Source organism: Podarcis cretensis, assembly GCF_951804945.1.
Source record: "Podarcis cretensis genome assembly, chromosome: 7".
NCBI classification, from domain to species: domain Eukaryota; kingdom Metazoa; phylum Chordata; class Lepidosauria; order Squamata; family Lacertidae; genus Podarcis; species Podarcis cretensis.
This window is the reverse complement of record NC_137176.1, coordinates 54,435,858-54,457,237: the sequence shown is the minus strand read 5'-3', so window position 1 is coordinate 54,457,237 and position 21,380 is coordinate 54,435,858. Positions and strand designations below refer to the sequence as shown.

Genomic DNA, 21,380 nt, shown 5'->3' with positions numbered 1-21,380 from the left:
TTCAGAGTGCTGGTTTTTACCTATAAAGCCTTAAATGGCTCAGGAGCTAATAATAATAATAATAATAATAATAATAATAATAATAATAATTTATTTATACCCCGCCCATCTGGCTGGGTTTCCCCAGCCACTCTGGGCAGCTCCCAATCAAATATTAAAAACACATTACAATATTAAACATTAAAAACTTCCCTAAACCACAGTACCTCAAAGACTGACTCTTACATAAGAACCAACCTAGACCCTGAAATCATCATCTGAGGCTCTTTGTGTGCTTCTTCCGCAAGAGGTCTGGAGGATGGCAACATGAAAATGGCCCTTTTCTGCGGTGGCTCCCAGTTTGTGGAATGCTCTCCCAAGGGAGGCTCACCTGGTGCCTTTGTTACATATCTTTAGATGTCAGACATAAACATTCCTTTTCTCCAAGACATTTCGCTAATTAAATAATCTATGGCCTTTTAAATTGTGGGGAGGTATTGGTTTTGTTTGTTGCTATGTTACATCTTTTGTGTTTTTATATTGTAAACTATCCTGTGATCCTCAGATGAAGTGTGGTATAGAAAATAATAATAATAATAATAATAATAATAATAATAATAATAATAATAATAGCTGCCTTTGGACTTTCAGAAATATGAAGCAAGTTCTATTACACTAGCTACATTTAGCTATTGCAATGTTAGACTAGTAGTTTCTATCATGATTATCTCCAGTAGAAATGCAACAGAAGTGGTAATGTATATGATGTTTTCAATTTTTGACCATTCTAGAGTAGTCTCCATAATTGAAGACTAACTAGTGTCTGATTTTATAGTCATTAAGACAAAGGGCAAACTTGGTAAAAAACAACAACCCAACCAAACTAGAGAGTGGCCTGGTTACATACATAAATGAGATCAGTTAGCCCTTCTTAGAATCATGCCTTTGTGTATTTTCTAAGTTTCTCAGTGTATGGAACACAAGTGTAAAGTTAACCGACATCATACATAAGAATATTGCCTATAATTGCAATACTTACTGTTGCCCATTTCAATATACATTCAATATACAATATTGTTTTTACAGTTTGTTAGAAAAAGTATCTTTAACACCTGTTTTGTAAAACTAAAATGTTCTGTATACGGATCTCCAAAGTATTTCACGGGACAAATTATAATTATAAACTATGATAAGAATAATTATGAAGATTTAGAAATGTAAACTTAACAGTTTTTTCAGGTAAGTTAATTACACTTGCAGTTTAGAGAAAAATAACAATAAATAAAATGATCACAAATGGCCTCTCTAATAAAATAAACTTAATATCAGTCCTACTCCCTGTCCATGCTAGCATGATGGGCTGCATTTCTAATGTTCAATAATATGGGTCATGAGTTTAATCTACCATCACAAAAAAACATTATGAACTAATATTTCCATAGTTTCTCATGCACAAAATTTTTGTAATGTTATTTTGCATTTGTTAAGGAAAATATGTAACAAGAGTGAGAAAAACAAACAAGAACAAAAAAACCTTTTCACAGAAGAATTATTAATAAGAAATTAGGAATATGTATTCCTCAAACCAGGGCATAAATTCACTGTCTTTATCATTTGTGGTTTTGTTTTGTTTTGTTTTAATATATATGCAGTGCTATATAATTCTTAATAACTTTTTTCGGAGTCTGAATACTCATTGTCACTTTCATCTTTTACATAAGATGAAGTTTCTTCTTTGATACTGAGGGCATTTTCACCTTCCAAGTTTACAGTTAATTTCAAGCCAGTACTATTTAAGAGTGCCTCATGATGGTGAAAATTTTCATGTTTGCACCTTTTTGTTACATCTGCTAATGAAGAAGCAGGTTTCTCTGCAACCATTTTGTTTCCCTTGTCTTTTGAGTTCTGCAGTACAGATAAATTATTATTCTGCTCCACTGTTATCTCACTGAATGCATCACTACTGGCATTATTTTCATGACTGTTGATCTCCTGTGTGCCTACATCAATATTTTCTGTGACATATAATTTCTTTAAACCTTGGTTTTCTTTCAGTGCTGCTGACACAAGTAAACTGAAAGTACTGCCATTCATGAAATCTAAAGTATTGTCAGCATAGAGTCTGTTAAAAATATTATTTGCAATGTTATTAATGCTGCTGTTCTTCAGGTCTGTGTGATATTTGTAAAGTCCAGTTATATTTTTGCCTTGCCATACGAAATATGGAGTATTTGTTAACAAATGTGACCCCACTTGGTTCTCAACATCGGAGGCTTTTTGGTAAGCACATCCTCTGATCTCCTCATTAGTTGGCTTTATGATGGCTGTCAATATTGGACAATGTTGTCCACAGATAGCATGGAGTTTATCCAGCGAGTCTTGATCTTCATGGCTATTCCTGCTTGAATGAGTATTGCTTATTGGTTGGGTTTGAATTGGCTCATCATTTGAAGACTGTTCTGCAGGATGCACCTTATTGTCTGGTAATCTAAATTCTACAGAAGTAAGAGCTGGGGAATTACTTTTCACTTCTGTATAACATTGCGTGGAACTGTTACATGCTGCCTCAAAAAGCAAGGAGCTACTACACTGGTTGTTTCTGCTTTGTATACTTAAAGTATCAGGAAACGGATCCGAATCACTGTTATGAGGCATGTTGAAGTAGTTGCATCCATTGTCATATGGCTTAGCCATGTCTTCAAGTTCAGAAGATGATATTTCTTTGAGTGGTGGCCGGAGATTCAGATTCCCAAAATGTGAATATGGAATTTCATCACTATGATTGTCAAATGCCGTGTCGGCCGATGTTGTATCTGTATTGCCATACATTCCAGAGTTCTCAGGTGGTGACCTCCTTATTAAATGGTTCTCCTTAAGAAGCCATTTTCCTTTATCAATCAATACTCCTTCATCTTCAGCAATGTGTTCCCTAGATTGGCAGTAATGGTTTGTGTATTCCACTGAACAGTCATCATTATAATATGCTTCTTCCCCATTAAGACTAAACTGTGGTGCTGGCAAGGTAGCATTTTCTTTTTCCCACATGTCATTATTTGCGTTTAAATCTTCTGGGATTTTAGGTGATGCAAATTCATCCAGCCAGGTATGATTCTTTTGACACAACAAAGGAGCTCCCTCCATTACATCATGACAGGGTTCTTCTACAGCATTTCCTTGTAGTGTTTGAGTCAAATATGGAGGATCAAGCTTAGAAGGGGACTTAAAGGAAGCTTCGGCTTTACCATAAAGTCTCTCAATAGTTCTTTTCACATACCCTTTGTTGTACTCTTTTTCATATATTGCTTCATCTACACTTTCATTCGCCAAGTCACTGGAATGCCTAACATTGTAATCACTTTCATCAGTTTCTGGTCGATAATCTGACAAGTCAGAAGTGGCAGGACTTTTCAGGCATTTTTTGAATTCCAAAGAAGAATTTGAGTAGGATCCACCCTCAAGTTCCTTTACTATCAGTTTTACTCGGGACACCTGTTCCTCTTCTCCTGGAATTTGCTTAGATTCATAACAAAAAGATAATGGTGATGGTGTAGACAATCGTTCTGAAGTCTCCTCACAAGTACCATCTTCCTCCATGTCTCCCCGTACAGAATTTTCTACAATGTCGCCATTTGTGGTATTATCAGCAATGGAAGTAAGACACTCACTTGCATTTTCCTTTAACAACACAGAGTTGGTCCAGTTTAAATCTTCTGTGCCTTTTACTTCCTTATCATCTAACTCTGAAGTTTCTAGATCAAACATGTGGTCTTTATCATTAGAGGTCATGCTGTGAGTGCTTGACTTAGGTTCTTGTGATATCTCTGATTCTTCATTATTAAATGATGTATCTGTGGTTTTATCCTGTGTGCCATGAAATGAGCTATGTTCAAATGAACTTTGTTCATTTTCTGTAGGCAGATCCTCATTTGAAGCCAAGCCACAGCTATTCAAGTCAGCATTAATGCAGTTCAAATTTTGCATTTCATCATGAACATCCAAATCATTTAGATCTGAATTCTCTACTGGACTACTGCAGTTCTCCTCCCCCTCCTCCCCACTAGACCTCTCCAATTCTCCTGCTAACACTTCTGCATCAATAACTTCCTCAGAACTCAACCTATTCTTAAGAGTTAAATTCTTGTTTACTTTTCCTTCTTCTTCAAAGACTGGTATATGTTTAATTTCAGCTTGAGAAAAAATTTCTTTGTGGTATGTTGGTTCCTGTTTCTCTATTTGCATTCCGGAGAATATTAAATGGTTTGCTGTGCAGTCCTGAAGATTGGAGACAGCAGTCTTCAGGTCTTCAGCTTCCTCTTTAATTGCAACTTGTTTCAAATACTGCAGGAGTGTAAATACTTCTGAACAGCTACAGGTAGTTTGTACCATGTCATCTTTATTTATATTGGATAAAGTTTCTTTGAGGTTAAGTAAAAGGAGCCAAGCGAGGAGGAGATTGGAAGAAGATCCAAGAAGGGAGGAAGAAGAAATGTCTGTAATGCATCCAACATGGTTCTTTTCAGCACTGAGCAGTGTTGATTTCAGCTGGTGCAGCAACAGACCACTGACACAATCCTTCTGCATATCAGGTCCTAGAATGTTACTGGTGCCATTGGCAGCAATTTCAGAAATGTACCTTTGATCACTGGTTTCTAGCAGAACCTTCTTTTTGTCATTTTCATGTATAATATTACACATGGGTATTTTATTATTGCTCTGGATATCTGACTGTAATAAATACTTGGCTTCTTCTATTAAACTTGCCTCAGCATCTGTCAAACAGCCAATGTGTCCTTTGTACATTTTTTTAACTGATTCTTCAACAGTTCCTAGTTCACTGAGATGATTTAATGTACCATTGGATAGTTTACTTTCATTAATATTTTTATTCCCTGATAGGCACGCATTCTTTCCTACTAACTGACTTTCTTTATCTGAAAAAGACTTGACAGACAACTGATGCATTGTTCTGTTATTTGAATTTATGGGAGGTAAATGCTTTTCAGGCATTGCGGCATTTGGGAATATGTTCTGCAACCAGTTTTGGACATAGCTTTCAAGAGAAAGTTCTGCAATCTCATTTGTCAAGGCTGCATTCCTCAAAGAATCCAATGTTCTAGTCTCATCCAACACAGGAACTTTACTACCTGAAACACTTTCAGGTTTTTTATTCTTTTTTACTTTTTTATGTTTCAATGATGATTTGTGTGATTTGGCAGAAGTTACCGTCTTTTCTTTTTCAGCCTTAGGACCACTTCCTGTATCAGTCAATGGCTTCCATGAAACTATGCAACCTGGTGTTTGTTCTGTTACATTAGCTGTGTCACATGTACCTTCTTTAATCTGTTCAATTTCATTTTTAGGGTGATCTTTAGCCATTAACACTTCTTCTGCTTTCAAGCGAGGTTTTTTGTCTGATTTGGCTTTTAGCTTAGGCAACTGTCTATTTAGATTTTGCTTCAGGTTAGATTCTAATTCATTTTTCTGGGATTTCTTAGAAACTTGACTATATAAATCTTCTTTAGGACCTAAGCCTTTATTAGAACCTTCTAAGTTGGCAACAGGCAAAGCAGGCACTCTTTTATGAACTGTGATTTGAGGAGAAGAATGTGGTGCACTTTCTCTTTTGATATGCATCTCACAAGTCTTCACATCATTCTCAGGGGTTGCTTCGGCTGATATATCATGCAAGTTCTGTGGAAAAGCTGTGCCTTGTTCCACAATATCAGAGGAAGGTTTTCTCTTTTTCTTCTTTTTCTTCTTGCTCTTCTTTTTACTACTGGAAGATGCAGCTTGGCTTCCATCAGAGAGATGAGTTGCTGAGTTCTTGACAGTGATAGAAGAAGATTCTGTTATCGGGGGAGATCTTTGAGCACACTTGCATACTGTTTCACTGCTCCCAGGAGGTGAGTCATGTATGGAAGTTTGAGAAGAATGCAATCCCTTGCACTGGTTGCATAGCACCTCCTCACTTCTTGACTGAGATAATTCGGGGTGGTCGTTGAAGCTGCCAACTTCCCCTCCAGTTTGATCACTTTGATTAAGCAAAGGCAGTCCAGTTGCATGGGATTTCTTTAGAGAAGATTGAGCATGACTGATGCTAGAATCATAACCAGATGTTAAATTGTTATCTAAGCCTTCCTCTGCAACTGAATTCTCCAAAATGTTCTGTAATAAGCCATCCTCACAAGGCAAGGCATTGGACTTTTTAATTGTGACCTTGTTTGATGTTTCTTCCTCTGTCTGGCCATCCTGAGATTGATTGAGCGTATGATTGCTGCAAATTTCACTTAGTTTTGGTGTGGTAACACTTGATGTTTTACTGCTAGAGTGAGTGACCAGGCAATATTCAGATTTGGTATCACCATTGTCCATTTCTTCACTGTAAGAATACTGCCCAACCATCTTTTTTTGGACTGCTGTGTCAGATACCACAGTTACACTTTCAACCAAGGATTTCTTTTGCTTGACTCTTCTAGGCCCAGGAGTAGGTGGTCTATAAAAAGGAGGTTTGATCTTATCATTCTTTGCCTGGCTCATATCTACGTTCACAGAAGAATTCTGCCATATGTCATAATTGCTAGCTTCCGTTCCACATGAAATATCTTGACTGATCACTTCTGTGTTGATGGGCTGCAGTGAGACATCATCTTCAGCCCCGTTGAAGTTTTCTGCATTTTTTCCACATGACTCATCTTCTGCAACAACTGCAGAAGTGCTAGCACGGCTAACTGTGGTCGTCCATTTTATAGTTTCCTCTTCTTTTATGTTGAATCGAACTCTCATCTCAACTGTCATGCTGCCATCTTGATTAAGATGAACAGACTTCTCAATGTCATCTTCAGGGGGCACCAAAGAGAAATCTTCCCCAGTATGTGAATGATTTTCTGCTAAGCTTGTGTCAATATTAGGTATGTAAGAAGACTCTGAGTTGTTATCATTACTGTAGCCTTTAGAAGAAGAAGCAGAAAACATCTGTGATCGGGAGCTTGAGTCTATCTGTACACTCACTTTCAAGTAATTTATTGAAAACACCCCAAATGATAAGATTAGATGGAAAGTTCAGAAGACAGTCATCAGAAATAACCATCCAGGGACAGAGGCAGCAGACAGGTAGGAAAGAGACAAGAGAAAACACAAAAAGAAGGTTGTTAGTACAAAAACATTCAGATAAAATAGCATTGGGAAGGGATCCAATTATATAAAACATTAGTAATAAATGGTCAGCCCTGCTGGTTAAAAGGCTAAAACTTGAAACAATGAAAACCTGTATAGCTTAAATAGTAGGGAGAAATGAGATATCTGTCCAGACACATCAGCTACTATCACCTAGTAAAAAAAAAAGAGCAGCAAAGAATAGACAAATATTTACTAGGTTTATGCATAGTCTTAAATATTAACAATGACAGATATTTTGGCCAGAAATAAACCAGGGATTACAAGTTTTAGCCTTTTAAAATTAAGCAGGTGTGCAGTGTGCAATTCTATGCATGATGGTGTGGAAGGAAGTTTCATGATGCCTAATCATGTTTTCTTCACAATGACGGCATTTACCATCATTTTTGAAAGTTCCAATTTATTTATTTAATTAAGCATAATTTATACACTGCGTCATTGTAAATAGAATAGAAATTGCTTAACCACAGTCTAAACAGAGAGTTCATATGAAAAAATAACAAGTGCTGCTAGCAACGTTTCCAACCATTCTTCAGACTCTGGCAAGGAGGGAGTTCATGAGTTTTGATACACACACTCAGAACATCCCTCTGCATACCCTTGTTTTCCTACCTACGTGCATCGCGAATGGTCAGTGGATTTTAGAGATTATAGTAAGAGATGGGAATGATTTTTCAAACAGTGTATTAGATTGTGCTTAAAGGGCATTAGGGAACCAGTACAGTTCCTAGAGTGCTGGTGTTACAAGCACTACCACTACCAGGAAAACAACTGCTGCATATAACAGTGTCTTCAACAGTAACGGAATTTAGTCACTAATATCCTAGACTCACAATTATAAACACAAACAAATGCATTTGTTAGTCATTAACAGTGCAAGCCTAACAATGTTTACTTAGAAGTAAGTGCTATTGAATTCAGTTGGGTTTACTCCCAGGTAAGTGCGGTTAGGATTGCAGCCTAAGACACTACAGGACTCTTCTCTGTTTTAGTGATAGTCTTTAACAATCCTATTAGCGAGGTTTCATATATTTTTGCTTTTTTACTTATATTATTTTTTTGAAATATCTATTCTTGTATCCAAAAGAATCATTACATGGCTTAACATCAGTATGAACCAAAACAAGACAATTATAGAACCAGAAGCAATAAAACAACAGAACAAGATAAGGACATAAAGGCAACAACTTGTTATGTGCTATTCTAAATGCCCTGAAAAATAGCAGAAACAACTTGCCATCTGAACTCCACTGGTGAAGGAGATGGGTGTGTGTGCGTCTGTTTCTGTCTCTCTCTGAGGGGGAATTCCATACCCCAGGTGTCACCACTGAGAAGGTAGCCCCTCTCACCACCTCAGAGAGCAGGAGAATATAAAACAGGGTCTCTGAAGATGATCTAGTTGAATGAGTAAATTGCTGCTGAGACAAAGTTGATTCCTATTTTACGTCTGGGGTGTTTCCTACTAAAATGCCGATATGCAATATGTGTTGATGCAATGCTTTTTTATTTATTTATTTTTATTACATTTTTGTTGACTTTTGTCTGTGGGTATCATACACCCTACTCAGGCATTCATGTGTGGCTTAAAATGAACAGGGCAGGGCCCATGGAGGCAAAAAAGTTCCTCTCTCCTGGTTTAGATTCATGTCATGAATCATGAGTTAGGCTATGTACACACAACATTTGAAAAGAGATGTAGATGGTCCTGACAAGTGTGGTGGGTGAGTCCAGACCTGCCGAATGTCACTGTGGGTAGGCATATATTAAGGTTGCCATGACCTCTTTCTTTTTCTTTCACTTGGCACATGTGCAAGGAGGAAAAGGCATGGATAACCTAATCAAGGAGAGAATTTTCAAATAGGTATCAAGTAACCACACCCAACCTTTTGGAGAGCAGACTCTAGATTCAATCTAGATTGAAAGCAGCATGTTGAGGACTAGCATGAACAGTGCTTTTTTTCTGGGGGTACTCAAGGGTGTGCAGGACCAGCACCTTTTTTTTCTAGAAGAAAAGCACTGAGCATGAATGATTCCCAGTTGAGAAAAACTACATTTTTTTGTGCTGCAAATAGATTAGTGTGTACACAGTCTTACTTAATTTTATGTTTCATGACAAAGGGTGGCATTCATGCTACAGCAACTGGAAATGAACATAAAATGTAACTTCATTACTTTCTAAATTAGAGTACTCACATTGGAGAGGAAGCGTTGTAGCAAACTAAAGTGCACTCAGAGTAGACCCACTGAAATGAACCTAAGTTACCTATGTCCATTAATTTCAACGGGTGTGTTCTGACTTGGACTAACACTGAAAATAACTGATTTATAACAGGTGAGTTAAAAGATGAATGAGCTGTTAATAGGTAATGATAGTTTTAATATAGTCAAAACCTTCATATTTAGAGGAATAACAGAGACTGCTGGTGCTTAATATTCTCCCCTTCCCTCAGGCTCTTTCATTTTCCTCACTTGTGAGGATTTGGCTAGGGAGTCTGTAAATGGTTTAACTGGCCTTTTTTTAATATACCGATATCTAGGCAGACCATTCCTTTTTTTCCATTTCATTTTATAGAATAATAAAAGAGGGAGAAGGAAATTAGAACTGAGAATCATTAAAGACACTTACTTTTTCTACCCTCCGACTTGGCATTTGTTCTGGGGTATACACGACTGGAGACCCCAGGCAGTTTGCTAGGTAGTGAATACCGACGAGGATCATAATTAGCTGCTTTAAAGGGCTCTCTCCCTGCAGCTACAACAGCTCCAGAGCAGAGTATTAGATCTTGAAGGTTGGGGACCTGAAAGAGAAACAGCAGACAAGGTTTCTTATTGTGAAAAAGAAAATCATCATTCTGTGGTCCAGGATTTTGATTAAAAGCCATGCTTCTATGAGCACTTGACACCTTTAGAAAACCCAAAGGAGAACTGCAACAAAATGAGGCATAGATGGAAAGTCCTGTTCAGTGTTCTAGTCATCCACCCATGCTAATCCTTTACACCTTCTCCTCTCTGTTTTTGTTTTTATCTGCCAATCTGTCCCAGCTCCAAACAACATTCTGAGGTTACTTGAAGATGCTCAGTCCACATTGGGCTGCTATTAGTGTGTGGCACTTTTTGCCCCTTTAATTTCACCCCTCCCAAAAAATAATTTTCTACTTTTCAAACCTTGATGATCCTGAGCATAATATTACCTCTCTTATTTCATCATTTTAGCAACATAGCTGTCACAACTCAGTACTTAAATTTGATATTAGTATATATTTGAGAAGGTAAAGAAATAGATGTAGCTATCAATATGTCTTCTGTGAAATTTTACAGTCTTAAATAATAACAAATGTCTGTCTTATTCATGGCCACAACAGTTCCACATTAGAATTTCTATTTGAGAAAGTGGTGTGAAATATTTCTTTTCTTCAAAGCTTTGCTACAAAACTGTAGATCTTGTAAAATTAAAGATACTCCAGCCATCACTGACTGGGTTTATATCCTGAAAAACAGAAACATCTTGAAGCACTTCATTGGAGTAAATAGGAAAGTCTGTTGCAAGAACTCAAGGTGTGCAGTACTGGGATTCTCTGACCATGCCGTAGCTTCATAATTGCTTTCCCCTCAACCTTAGATTTCAAATGTGGGGACATCACTTTTCAAATTTTAAAACTCTGCATGGTAGCATATAAAAACCATGAGAGGCAAACTGACATGTTACACACTGATGCATGTTATGAAGCCTCAACTCTTTTCTTTAAATAAAAAGAAGCCATGGGAGGCTGTCATTTTAAGTGAAGGAATGGTGGGGAAAGGAGATGTATAACCCTTTCTCTGCCAACGGATTTTCTATTTCATATTCCCCACCTATCTGCTCAAGAACACAGTGTCCCAATGTTGCTTTGTCACCCACACTTACATGCTACTGTGGCTTCCCTCTAATACTGGCTTTATCCCCAAGTGAAATGACCCTCCAACATTTCTTGACCCACCCAGGTGGGTTAGAGAACCTGCTTTTGTGTTTTAATTCTGTTATCCCCCCCCCCAAAAAAAAATGAAAATAAAAGGTTGCGCTGCTTCCTTCAGGGACCTTTAAGCTCTTGGCAGAAAGAGGTAGAATAATGCCTCATGAGCAGCCTAAACATAATATAGGGCTTCAAGGGATTATGACATGGCTAGAGCGTGCAGCACGATTGAGGTCGCTCCTGTGGGTGCCCTTAAAAGCTCCTTAGCAAGCAGGAGTGTTACATGCTAGAACAGGAAGCTACAGTTTAAGAGAAAATTGGGTCTTCATGGATACCAGCACTTAAATTCCTCTCACTTCCATCTCCCTGTCATGCCAAGTTTTCCTTTAAGGGCAAGACAGTTATTGTGGCTCACAAGGGCACTGAAGCAACATACACCAGCCATTTGAATTTAAAGAGCAGCAGGTGTTCTTGACCAGTGTAAGAAACATAAGAAACATTTTAGATAGCATGGTTTTGGTGAAAACAAAGCCACATAACTGCAGTAGTATAGGAACAGCTCATATCATACCCCCCAGATGTTGCTGAATTCCAACCTCCATAAGCCCTAGACAGCGCGGCCAATCATCAGAGGTGATGGAAGCTGTAGCCCAACAGCATCTGAAGGATACCACATCCTCCTGCAGTAGAACCTAACAGTCTAATGACTTGTGATGCTAAGTGTGTCACTGCAAATCACTTTTTCTTATGCTAAATGTTATTACAGGCATAGGGCCAGTTTTAATTGACAACACAGTGCACAGGGATGGGAGTCTAATTCCTTTCCCCCCAAGCCACCATTAGGCTTAGGGGAAATGGTCCCATTCGTACTAATATGAGTCCTGCCCCCAGAGAATGGAGAGGAATTGTCATTATTCCAAAGCGACAAGCGTTACATCTCCCCTCCCTGCACACTGCGTTCCCAATTAAAAGTGGACTGCCTGTAATTAGGTTTTTTTAACCACAAAGTGTTTTGGAGCAATGCAATTGATGCCATATGTAGTATCTGTTTATAAAGGTAAACGGAATCATGATCTAGCAAAAACTGGGGAAGTCGTGGGTTGGAATTTCTATATTTTTTTAAGGTAACTGCTTACCTCCCCCTGCCACGTGATCTGGTCTCTGATCACTTGATCTCATAACTTAATAGCTGCACACTGATGGCTGACAATGGGAAGCAGCTCTATTTAAGCAAGCATTTTGTTTGATATGATGTTTGATGTGAATGTTCTACCGATCACATCCCCTCTGCAATGGCTCATTCATATCATCACTTAATGTTGCAGTTATGTGTAAACCAGCCCTAAGACCACCTGCCCAAAGATAAATATTTCAGAGTATCTTCTTATATTCTTACCTTTCTCCCATCTGTCATATACAATTTCACAACAGGGTACTGCATTAGCTCACTGATGTGGTCCAGAAAGGCCTCAAAGCTTTGTGTGTTCTTCTTACCCAAGACAACAGTGCGCCGGATTCTTACATTGCCATTTTTGAAAACAAGCAGCTTCTTAGGGTTACTGAGTCTGGCTGTGCTTCCTTGCTGGAACACACCACCTTCGCCCTCTCTAGCTAACTGTACAGCTCTGCGGCGAGCACTGACTGGCCTGCTGATCTGCCATGGCAATGGCTTCCTACTGGCCTTCTCCAGGTTGATGGGCTTGACTTTCCTCTGTTGGGAACAGATGTATGACTTGCCATCTTCAAGGTCTTCCAAATTATTGACACTGTGTATCCCTCGTGGTGTAGTGATATTTCTCACCCCAAAAGGCAATGGAACTCTTTTCGACAAGTTGTCAAGCAAGGCATCAAATGATTTGAAAGAGCGGTTATTGACCACCATTTTTACCCCATTAAACTGAGGGTCGCCACTCTTGTAAAAGCAGATCCGTTTGGCCACAATGGGTTCGGTGACATTGAAAGGACGAACAGACAAAGACTGTTCACTCTCTGAAGTACGGGGCTGAATCATTGAGTAGTTGGTTGAAGGCGTTTCACTCATTCTGACAGCAATCTGGAAATAAGGAGGCAGAAGTAAATGCTCGCTTATGATCACAACAATAATGCAGTCCTCATTTCTATAAAGTCACAAAGGAGGTTTTAACAAAAGCAACCAGCAGTAAATCTTGCCAAAAATCAGTGGCTTAAATAGGTCCAAGCTGTTATCTCTAAATTCCACAAAGACTGGTAGGATTAAGCTAACAAAGCTTTACTTGCAAATATGTGTAGAATTCTCCCATGTATTTTAACATATCTTATCATTTTGCTACAACAGAACATTTCACTTAGCAAGGGGTATTTTGTCACACCAGAATAGTAATTAGACTTTTCTGTTGTTGTTTTAATAGCAATGGCAACATTTTCTATTTTTACACTCTAAATGCTTTCATATAAAGGATTGTTTGTTGTTGTTCCAAGGGTGACCCAACCAACTAGTCCAGGGCTAAATGTGTCCTTCCAGGCCTTTCTATCTGGCTGTTGGGACTCTCCCTAGGTCACACCCCTCATCAACCCTTTTCTGCATCCTCATCAAGTGCCAGGATGAAAGGTGTCCTTGAACTATGATAATGCCTCTTGCTTCCCTGGATGGAGAAATGTGAGGGTGGTCAGGTTGGAAGGCAAAGAATCCTCTGGCTTTTGCACAGCTGGAATATCATGTACTATATAAACATGGCATCCATTTGTCCAGCCACTTTTTGCCTATGGCCTCCCCGCAAACTGGCATGTGGTTTCTGGAATATTCCCCATGGGGAAATTTCAGACCTTGGCCTGAAAAATATTCCCCAGCTCTGAACTAGTCAGACATTGCACCCACACAACATGTTTAAAGTACATTCAACACACACTTAAAACACACGTCTTCCCCCAAGGAATCCAGGAAACTGTAGTTTACCCCTCACAGCTACCATTCCCATAATTCTTTGGTGGAAGCCATGTGCTTTGAATGTGCCTTAGATATGCTTTAAATGTATGGCATGGATATGACCAAAAACTGACAAAAGAAACTGGGCACAATCTAGAAAAAAGAATTACAGTGTGAGTTTACATAGTTCCCTCTAATTTCAATAGCGTTTGTGCAGAAGAACTTTCTGGTGGATTTTGCCTGTGATCCCAGGCATATTTGTTTTGTAGCACTGCGGTCCTACTGATTCCACCAGGAATTCTCTTCAGTAAACACAGTAGGCTACACAACAGCACAAACATATTTTAAAGTATCACTGTTAAACCACACAGTCTGGACTAGTCACATTCAGCTTAAGATACTCTGGAGTCAAGATTTTTAAGATTAATTTATCACTTTTTCATTTACACCCTCACTTGTAAATTAAGACCATATTAAAAATATGATACTAAAATCAGTAAGATAAGCTTTTAAAATAGAAAGCAAGATATAATAATACTTTATATTCATGTGTAGTACTTTGCCTTAAATTACATCCTATGCTATATCTGTAGCACCTACAACTTCCTCATAAGGTAAGCCACTAACTTGATCCCCAAATTGCAGAAACTGAGAATAAGAGAGTGTAGCTTGCATAAGATTGCCCAGTGAGTACAAGGCTTAACCAAGAGTTCAACCAGAAAGGATGAGGGAGAATTTACAGCTTATGTGTTTGAACCAGCTAATTAGAGTTACAAAAACAGATTGTAATAAATGACCTAATTCATACTTAGATTGAATGTTTAGAAGGTACCAAGAAAAACATGGACTAGTAGAGGAAGAATGGGAAACCTAAGGCCCATCATAGGTTCCAGTAATTTATATGTTGATTGGTCTGGAAATTCCTGTATATGAATAAATAAATAATAAACTAAGAAAGTTCAACTATTAAATTGAGAAAGTTGCCCTACTCCTTAGAGGCAAAACAATCCTAACCTTTTTCCTGGCTGTTCCCATGTTGTTGCTGTCTCATAGGTGAGAGGGACCCAGTGCAGAGGCATTACTATTATCAATATCATTATCATTCTTTTCCTACTATTTCCCAAGATGTTGGAGAGATGTTATCATTGTCACCATAATTTCTTTTTTCCTGATTGTTCCCAAGTTATTTTTTTTTTTTGAGGAACCCATTTCAGAGGCATCATTATTATCCACTACAGTGGTACCTTGGGTTAAGTACTTAATTCGTTCTGGAGGTCCGTTCTTAACCTGAAACTGTTCTTAACCTGAGGTACCACTTTAGCTAATGGGGCCTCCTGCTGCCGCAGCACCACCAGAGCATGATTTCTGTTCTCATCCTGAAGCAAAGTTCTTAACCCTAGGTACTATTTCTGGGTTAGCGGAGTCTGTAGCCTGAAGCGTATGTAACCTGAAGCATATGTAACCCGAGGTACCACTGTATTATTTCCTTCTGCTTGGCCCACAGCAGGGATTGTTCCCAAGTTGTTTGGGGAGAGGGGAGCTCAGCACAAAGGTGGGAATATTGTTATTATCATCTCCACATACATCCCTAATTGTGAGAAACTTGTAAATTGCATTCAGCCTCAAATATCACAATAGTCTAGGCCAGTGTTGCTCAACAACTACTTTGGTGAGATTTTTTTTCTATGTATTTCTATTCTTCTCTATTCCATATAGTAAAAAGATAGTTAAAAAAAATACTTGCCAGACAGTATTAAGTGTGTGGCAGACTGTAGTAATGCAAAATTATTCCTGGATTTAGTTATATTTTATTTTCTAGCTCTAATCTACAGCAGCCAGTGGCGTAGCGTGGGGGGTGCAGGGGGGCCGGCCACACCGGGCGCAACATCTGGGGGGCGCACTCACAGCTCTCTGCCCCTACTAAAATCCACGGGTTAGGGGGCGCAAATTACTTGCCTTGCCCTGGGTGCTGACAACCCACGCTACGCCACTGATAGCAGCACACCAGCAATTTAACAAGCAAGACTTAACAGTGTCTGGAAAAGAATAAAGTTTTTCAAGCTTCACAACAACCATGAATGGTTTTTCTCATATTTGAAACAATTTAAGTTCCCATCTCTTTTCTATTTCTGCTCTTTAGGCGGCAGTCATTTTGTGCTAGTCCACACTCCTGATGGCAACTATTTTCTAACTGGTGCCTTTGGCACACTCTCAAAATTTCAAATGTTCTCTGGGACTAAAAAAATTAACAATCACTGAATTATGATGTTGCTTCTGACTACATATCATAGTGGCGACACTTCCATTTCTACCCAATTCCATTATACTGTGACATGAATTCTCTTTCATAACACTTGTTCACAATCATAATAATCAAGCACACCTCTTGAAAAGAGTGCTTGAAATCAACAGCCTTTTCACATAAATAATATACAAAGAAATTGCTGAAACTTCAGCACATGGCATAAATTAATGTGTCATTGCTATAAATAGTTGTCCTTCTTAACTTCAATTAATTATACTAGGATAACTGAGTTTATTGTGTGGCTGAGCCAAAATTTCTCAGCAAATAATTTCTCTCATTTTTTTGAACTTATTGTTTGGAACTCTTCCCGTCATATTGGAGAATTCAGTCATCCTTTGGATTTATCAGTGAAATGACCTCTAATTTTGCCATCCAAATTTTTGGGGGAACAACTGTGGATCTAATTTTAATATTGTCTAATATTATTTTAATTCCAGTAGAGGAAACAATGACCTATACTCCTTTCATTCCTCTTCTCACAGTCCACCCCTTCTTTAATCCACCACCACCAACAGAGTTTCAATAAAGATTAAGTCGACTTAAATTTCTCAGAACATTTTCTGAGGAAAAGCTGTTGGATAATTTTACCTTGCCCCTCCCCGAATATATCTGGTGGCTTCCTCTGCCCCATTTTGCTACCCAGAGAGTTTTTTTGCAGTGGGGGTGGGGGATTGGACGCTATTTTACCTCAGCCCTAGTTTTTGTACTTACCCAGAATCATAACCTATATGCGATAAAGGAAGAAGAACGAGAAAGTCGTCTGAAGCAATCTGGACTTCCTTGCAGGTCAAGTAGCTAGTATTTTAGTCATGTAACCTTTTCACATTGTTTCCCTTTAGATCTTCTTCCATTCTGAAAGGAAACAAACACAACTATTGCATGTTTCTTCTTGATATTCGTTTTCTATGGGAGAACATCCCCAATCACTGAACCTTTGGAGTTGCAGGGGTGGGGAATCAAACTTTGATCATCCAAATCTTTGCATGACTGCAATAATGTTGTCGTCAGTATTCCCTCGTGTAGCAATTCCCTTTGGTTGTAAATCATTTCCAGGGGTGGAACTTCCAACTCTTAGACTGAGACGCCATGATTCAGCCTTCTTTATCACAAAGTCGAAGCTGTTCTTTCTCCTAATAGCCAACCCTTCCAATTATTATGTGTGATCAGCCAAATAGTAAGAAGTTCTTCTTTAAAGTGGTTTAAGATTATTGGTGATTTCTGGAGTCCCAGAGCTGCAGAGCATATAATTCTAGATCTTCTGGTCCTGTCGCTTTTGCCCTGTATAGTCCATATCCATCCCACAGTGGATTCCAGTTCATAGAGAGGCTGGATCAAGTAGAGCTGGCAATCAAGTGAGAGATTTCAATGCAATATTTTTGCAGACATAGAAGGATGGCATTGTTTTGTGCCTATGGAATGAGCTGGCTCTTCTTATGGAAATGTATCTCCAGATGGCAAATGTTCTATCTAATTACTACCAAAGGTATAATAAGATTTGTAGCTTCTTCCCTTAATCCGGATTACAGCAAGATTGCCTTGCTGACTGTAAAGCAGTGGCAATAACAATTCTCCTCAGCTGATAGTACATATCACAACAATTCTTAATTGGCTTTCCCCCTTTAAATGTGTTTATTATATATGCTTATGCTGAGCACTGATGGGAACACTATATACATTGCTTTAGGCTAGTTTTGCCACCCATTTAAAATAAATAAATGCACAAGACTGATGTGATAATATACAACGCTCCCTTGGAACAAGTGTGCATTTTTTACACTGCAACCTGGTTTAACCAGCTTATTACAACAATAATTTAGTGTCCAAAGTACATGTCAGTTGGTATAGCTGCACACTGATCACAGCTCAGGCAAACGAGTTTATGTTCTGTTCAGTTCAAAGTTCTTTAAGCTACTGAGTACTATTTCTTAAATTTAATATAAATATCTCCACAGACCCTTTTAGCAATAAGTGCATGCCTTCTGGCTGAATTTTTAAATATTTGATGGGAAATGGCTCCTTTTTAAGAATCAAGCCTAACAAGTCAGTGCTACCTGCATATAAACTCTGAATACAATTGTTTGTTTCCTTTTTCCTCCTTCAGGGAAACATGGGCTTCCAACAATTCTACCACAAAGACATTGATCAGACCGAGACCTCCTTAGCTTGAGCAAGGTTGCTGTGCCACAGACCTTCTGATCATGCCCGGAGAATCAGTGGCTATTCAACATTATTGTTTTGTAACTTGTCTTTTTATTATTAATCTCATTATTCAGGCTGGTTGTAACATGCATACATACATAGTGAATAACTGTTTTTATTTCAGTTTTCTAATAACAGTACAAAATACAACAATGCAATGCAGAGCAGTTGTATGAATCATAGTGATATCAATTTAAAATTTCATTGGTCCAATCATGTAGAAGAATAAAAATAAACTGCCTATTGAGATTTAAATATAATAGGTCTAGGTTCATAAGATAATAAAGATGTACAATTTATCCCAGGAGATGCCTCCATAATGTTCCATATGTAGTATACATTCTATGCAGCTATGTTAGCCTAAATGTGTGTGTGTGTGTGTGTGTGTGTGTGTGTATGCACACACAGTGGTACCTCAGGTTACATACGCTTCAGGTTACAGACGCTTCAGGTTACAGACTCTGCTAACCCAGAAACAGTACCTCGGGTTAAGAACTTTGCTTCAGGATGAGAACAGAAATTGTGCTCTGGCAGAGCAGCGGCAACAGGAGGCCCAATTAGCTAAAGTGGTGCTTCAGGTTAAGAACGGACCTTCAGAACAAATTAAGTTCTTAACCCGAGGTACCACTGTAATCTGATTTGTATGTACTGCTAATGATTGGATTTAGGCTGCTGTTTTATTATATTTTGTTTTTGTTTTTTTATTGTGAGCTGTTTTGAAAAGGCCTTGGTTCTGAGTTGTAACATAAAATCACTTCCATATACAGGCCCACCGCACCTGCCTTATGTGCGATCACCTTGTGCACAACCACATATAAGCTAGGCAATAAATAAAGGTAAAGTAAAGGGACCCCTGGCCATTAGGTCCAGTCGTTACTGACTCTGGGGTTGTAGTGCTCAAGGGAGCCGGCGTACAGCTTCCGGGTCATGTGGCCAGCATGAGTAAACCGCTTCTGGCGAACCAGAGCAGCGCATGGAAACGCCGTTTACCTTCCCGCCAGAGCGCTACCTATTTATCTACTTGCACTTTGATGTGCTTTTGAACTGCTAGGTTGGCAGAAGCAGGGACTGAGCAACGGGAGTTCACCCCGTCGCGGGGATTCAAACCACCAACCTTCTGATCAGCAAGTCCTAGGCTCTGTGGTTTAACCCACAGCACCACCTAGGCAATAAATAAATAGTTTAATTCAAGCCCGGAAATGGCAGGAGAGAGGTGGGAAGTCATGAGGAGACGCTCCCCAGAGCCTAAAGTGGATTATCAGTGAGGGTGGAGGAAACCCCAAAGAGACTTGAGGTGCAGCAGGGCTTTGTTTAGGCTGCTCAGCCTCCCTGCTTAACAGCTGACTTGCGTGGTAGTACAGCATTAGTTCCTGCTTTCCCACGCATCCTACAGCCAGCCCCAGGGCTTCACAACCATATTTTTTGGTCTGAAGTGTGGAGAGAGGAAGAGAGAGAACTGGAGAACAGGGGGAAAATGAGTATTTGGAGGCATTTTAGAGGGTGCTCCCCACTTACATACATAAGTGGGGTGGGGGAGACACCTGTATAAAAACAACTAATGAAAGGAGAAACATTTTGACACTGCTGTGGGGTGCAGGGAGAAGCTGACTGAGAGAGGGCATCTCAAACACAAAAGAAGGGCTGATGTAAGCACTCCCCTGCTTTGTCATTGAAATTCCCCTTTCCCAAAGCTGCTTTTCTATAAAAAAAAAAATACATGTGTGCCCACATAACATGCACTTAGCCCCTCAATGTCATGAAAATTCAACTGAATGAGAGTTAAGTCACTGACATCTATGGGATTTCAGGGTACATCTACTTTTCTGGATTCTGTTTCAGCCTCACACTGTCCTAAGCTAAATGGGAATGATTTCCTGAGTGCTCACTTTTGGCCGAATCATTCAAAGCAGGGGTGCAGCAAAATGGAAGTCCACGGAGCTTTTGAACTAAATTTTTGTGATTTCACCATCCTGTGCCCTTTGAATGACACTCTTTGTTAAGATTTGCTAGAGAGGACAATGCTTAGCAGAATATTTTTATCATTCATGTGTGAGTCACTCTATTAAAATATTAAGTTGCTACAACAGTTAAATGAATATGGCTGGCCTTGTGACACAAGAAAAGTTGATAGTATGCCTGACAACTCCAAGTCCTTTCAACCTCTGAAACCCTGAGAGGTGTTTTTTTAATTGAACCATTCACTAAGGTATGGAACTAGGAAATCGTTATCCATTTGAAAAGGAAATTATCACATTAGAGATAGGACCTGAGTTAAATTTCTCTGAATGTGCCCAGCCTACTTACATCCTTTCCACAAAGGTTTCGGGGGGGGGGGAGTGCTATTATTAACATTTTTGGCTGATAAGATTGAGTTAGCACAGCAGTTTGATCTACATGAACTTTTAATCATGCTAATCCCTTCATTTTTCTTTCTCCAAAAGAAAAATGTAATAACCGGTAACACAAAGGTAAAGGGAGGGGGAGTGCTATATAGGAGAAGAACAAACACATGGTTGTTGCACATACTGTATACTCCATCAGCTCTGCTGTGACAGGCCGGCTCCATCAGGCCTCCTCCCCCTTCAACTGTCATCTGAGGGCAGCCATTCATCAGTTTTTTGGCTGGGCCCTACTGTTTGGTGGTGGACATTGTCCCCTTAACCTAAGGGAATGGGATATCCCATTAGAAGGCTCCAGGAGGAGGTGTTTCTATCCAGATGCTCTGTCATGAACAAATAATTAATGAAAAGATGTGTAAACCACAAGCAAATTAGGATCTATGCTCAATAAAGAGGTCATCTGGAGGAGCCCTTGCTTGGTTGGTTGGTTGGTTGGTTGGTTGGTTGGTTGGTTGGTTGGTTTTTGGTCCTGG

At 39.1% G+C, this 21,380-nt stretch overlaps 2 protein-coding genes across 4 annotated transcripts in view; both read right to left on the bottom strand.

The window, feature by feature from the left end:
* The window catches only part of RP1 (RP1 axonemal microtubule associated), a 187,271-nt gene that overhangs the window by 156,388 nt on the left and 9,503 nt on the right, over nucleotides 1-21,380 (bottom strand). For all 3 annotated transcript variants that reach the window (XM_079983336.1, XM_079983338.1, XM_079983337.1), the window contains 2 exons: nucleotides 12,499-13,155; nucleotides 9,779-9,950 (listed from right to left, as the gene is read on the bottom strand). In XM_079983336.1, coding sequence (XP_079839462.1) covers nucleotides 9,779-9,950; nucleotides 12,499-13,143 — 817 coding nt within the window. In that variant the 5' untranslated portion in view covers nucleotides 13,144-13,155. The remainder of the gene's footprint in view (nucleotides 1-9,778; nucleotides 9,951-12,498; nucleotides 13,156-21,380) is intronic.
* On the bottom strand, nucleotides 1,586-7,158 carry LOC307219849 (oxygen-regulated protein 1-like; the record flags this gene model as incomplete). The annotated part of the gene is given in 2 exon segments (XM_079983339.1): nucleotides 1,586-7,038; nucleotides 7,042-7,158. Coding segments are annotated over 2 exon segments (5,511 nt in total). The 3' UTR covers nucleotides 1,586-1,644.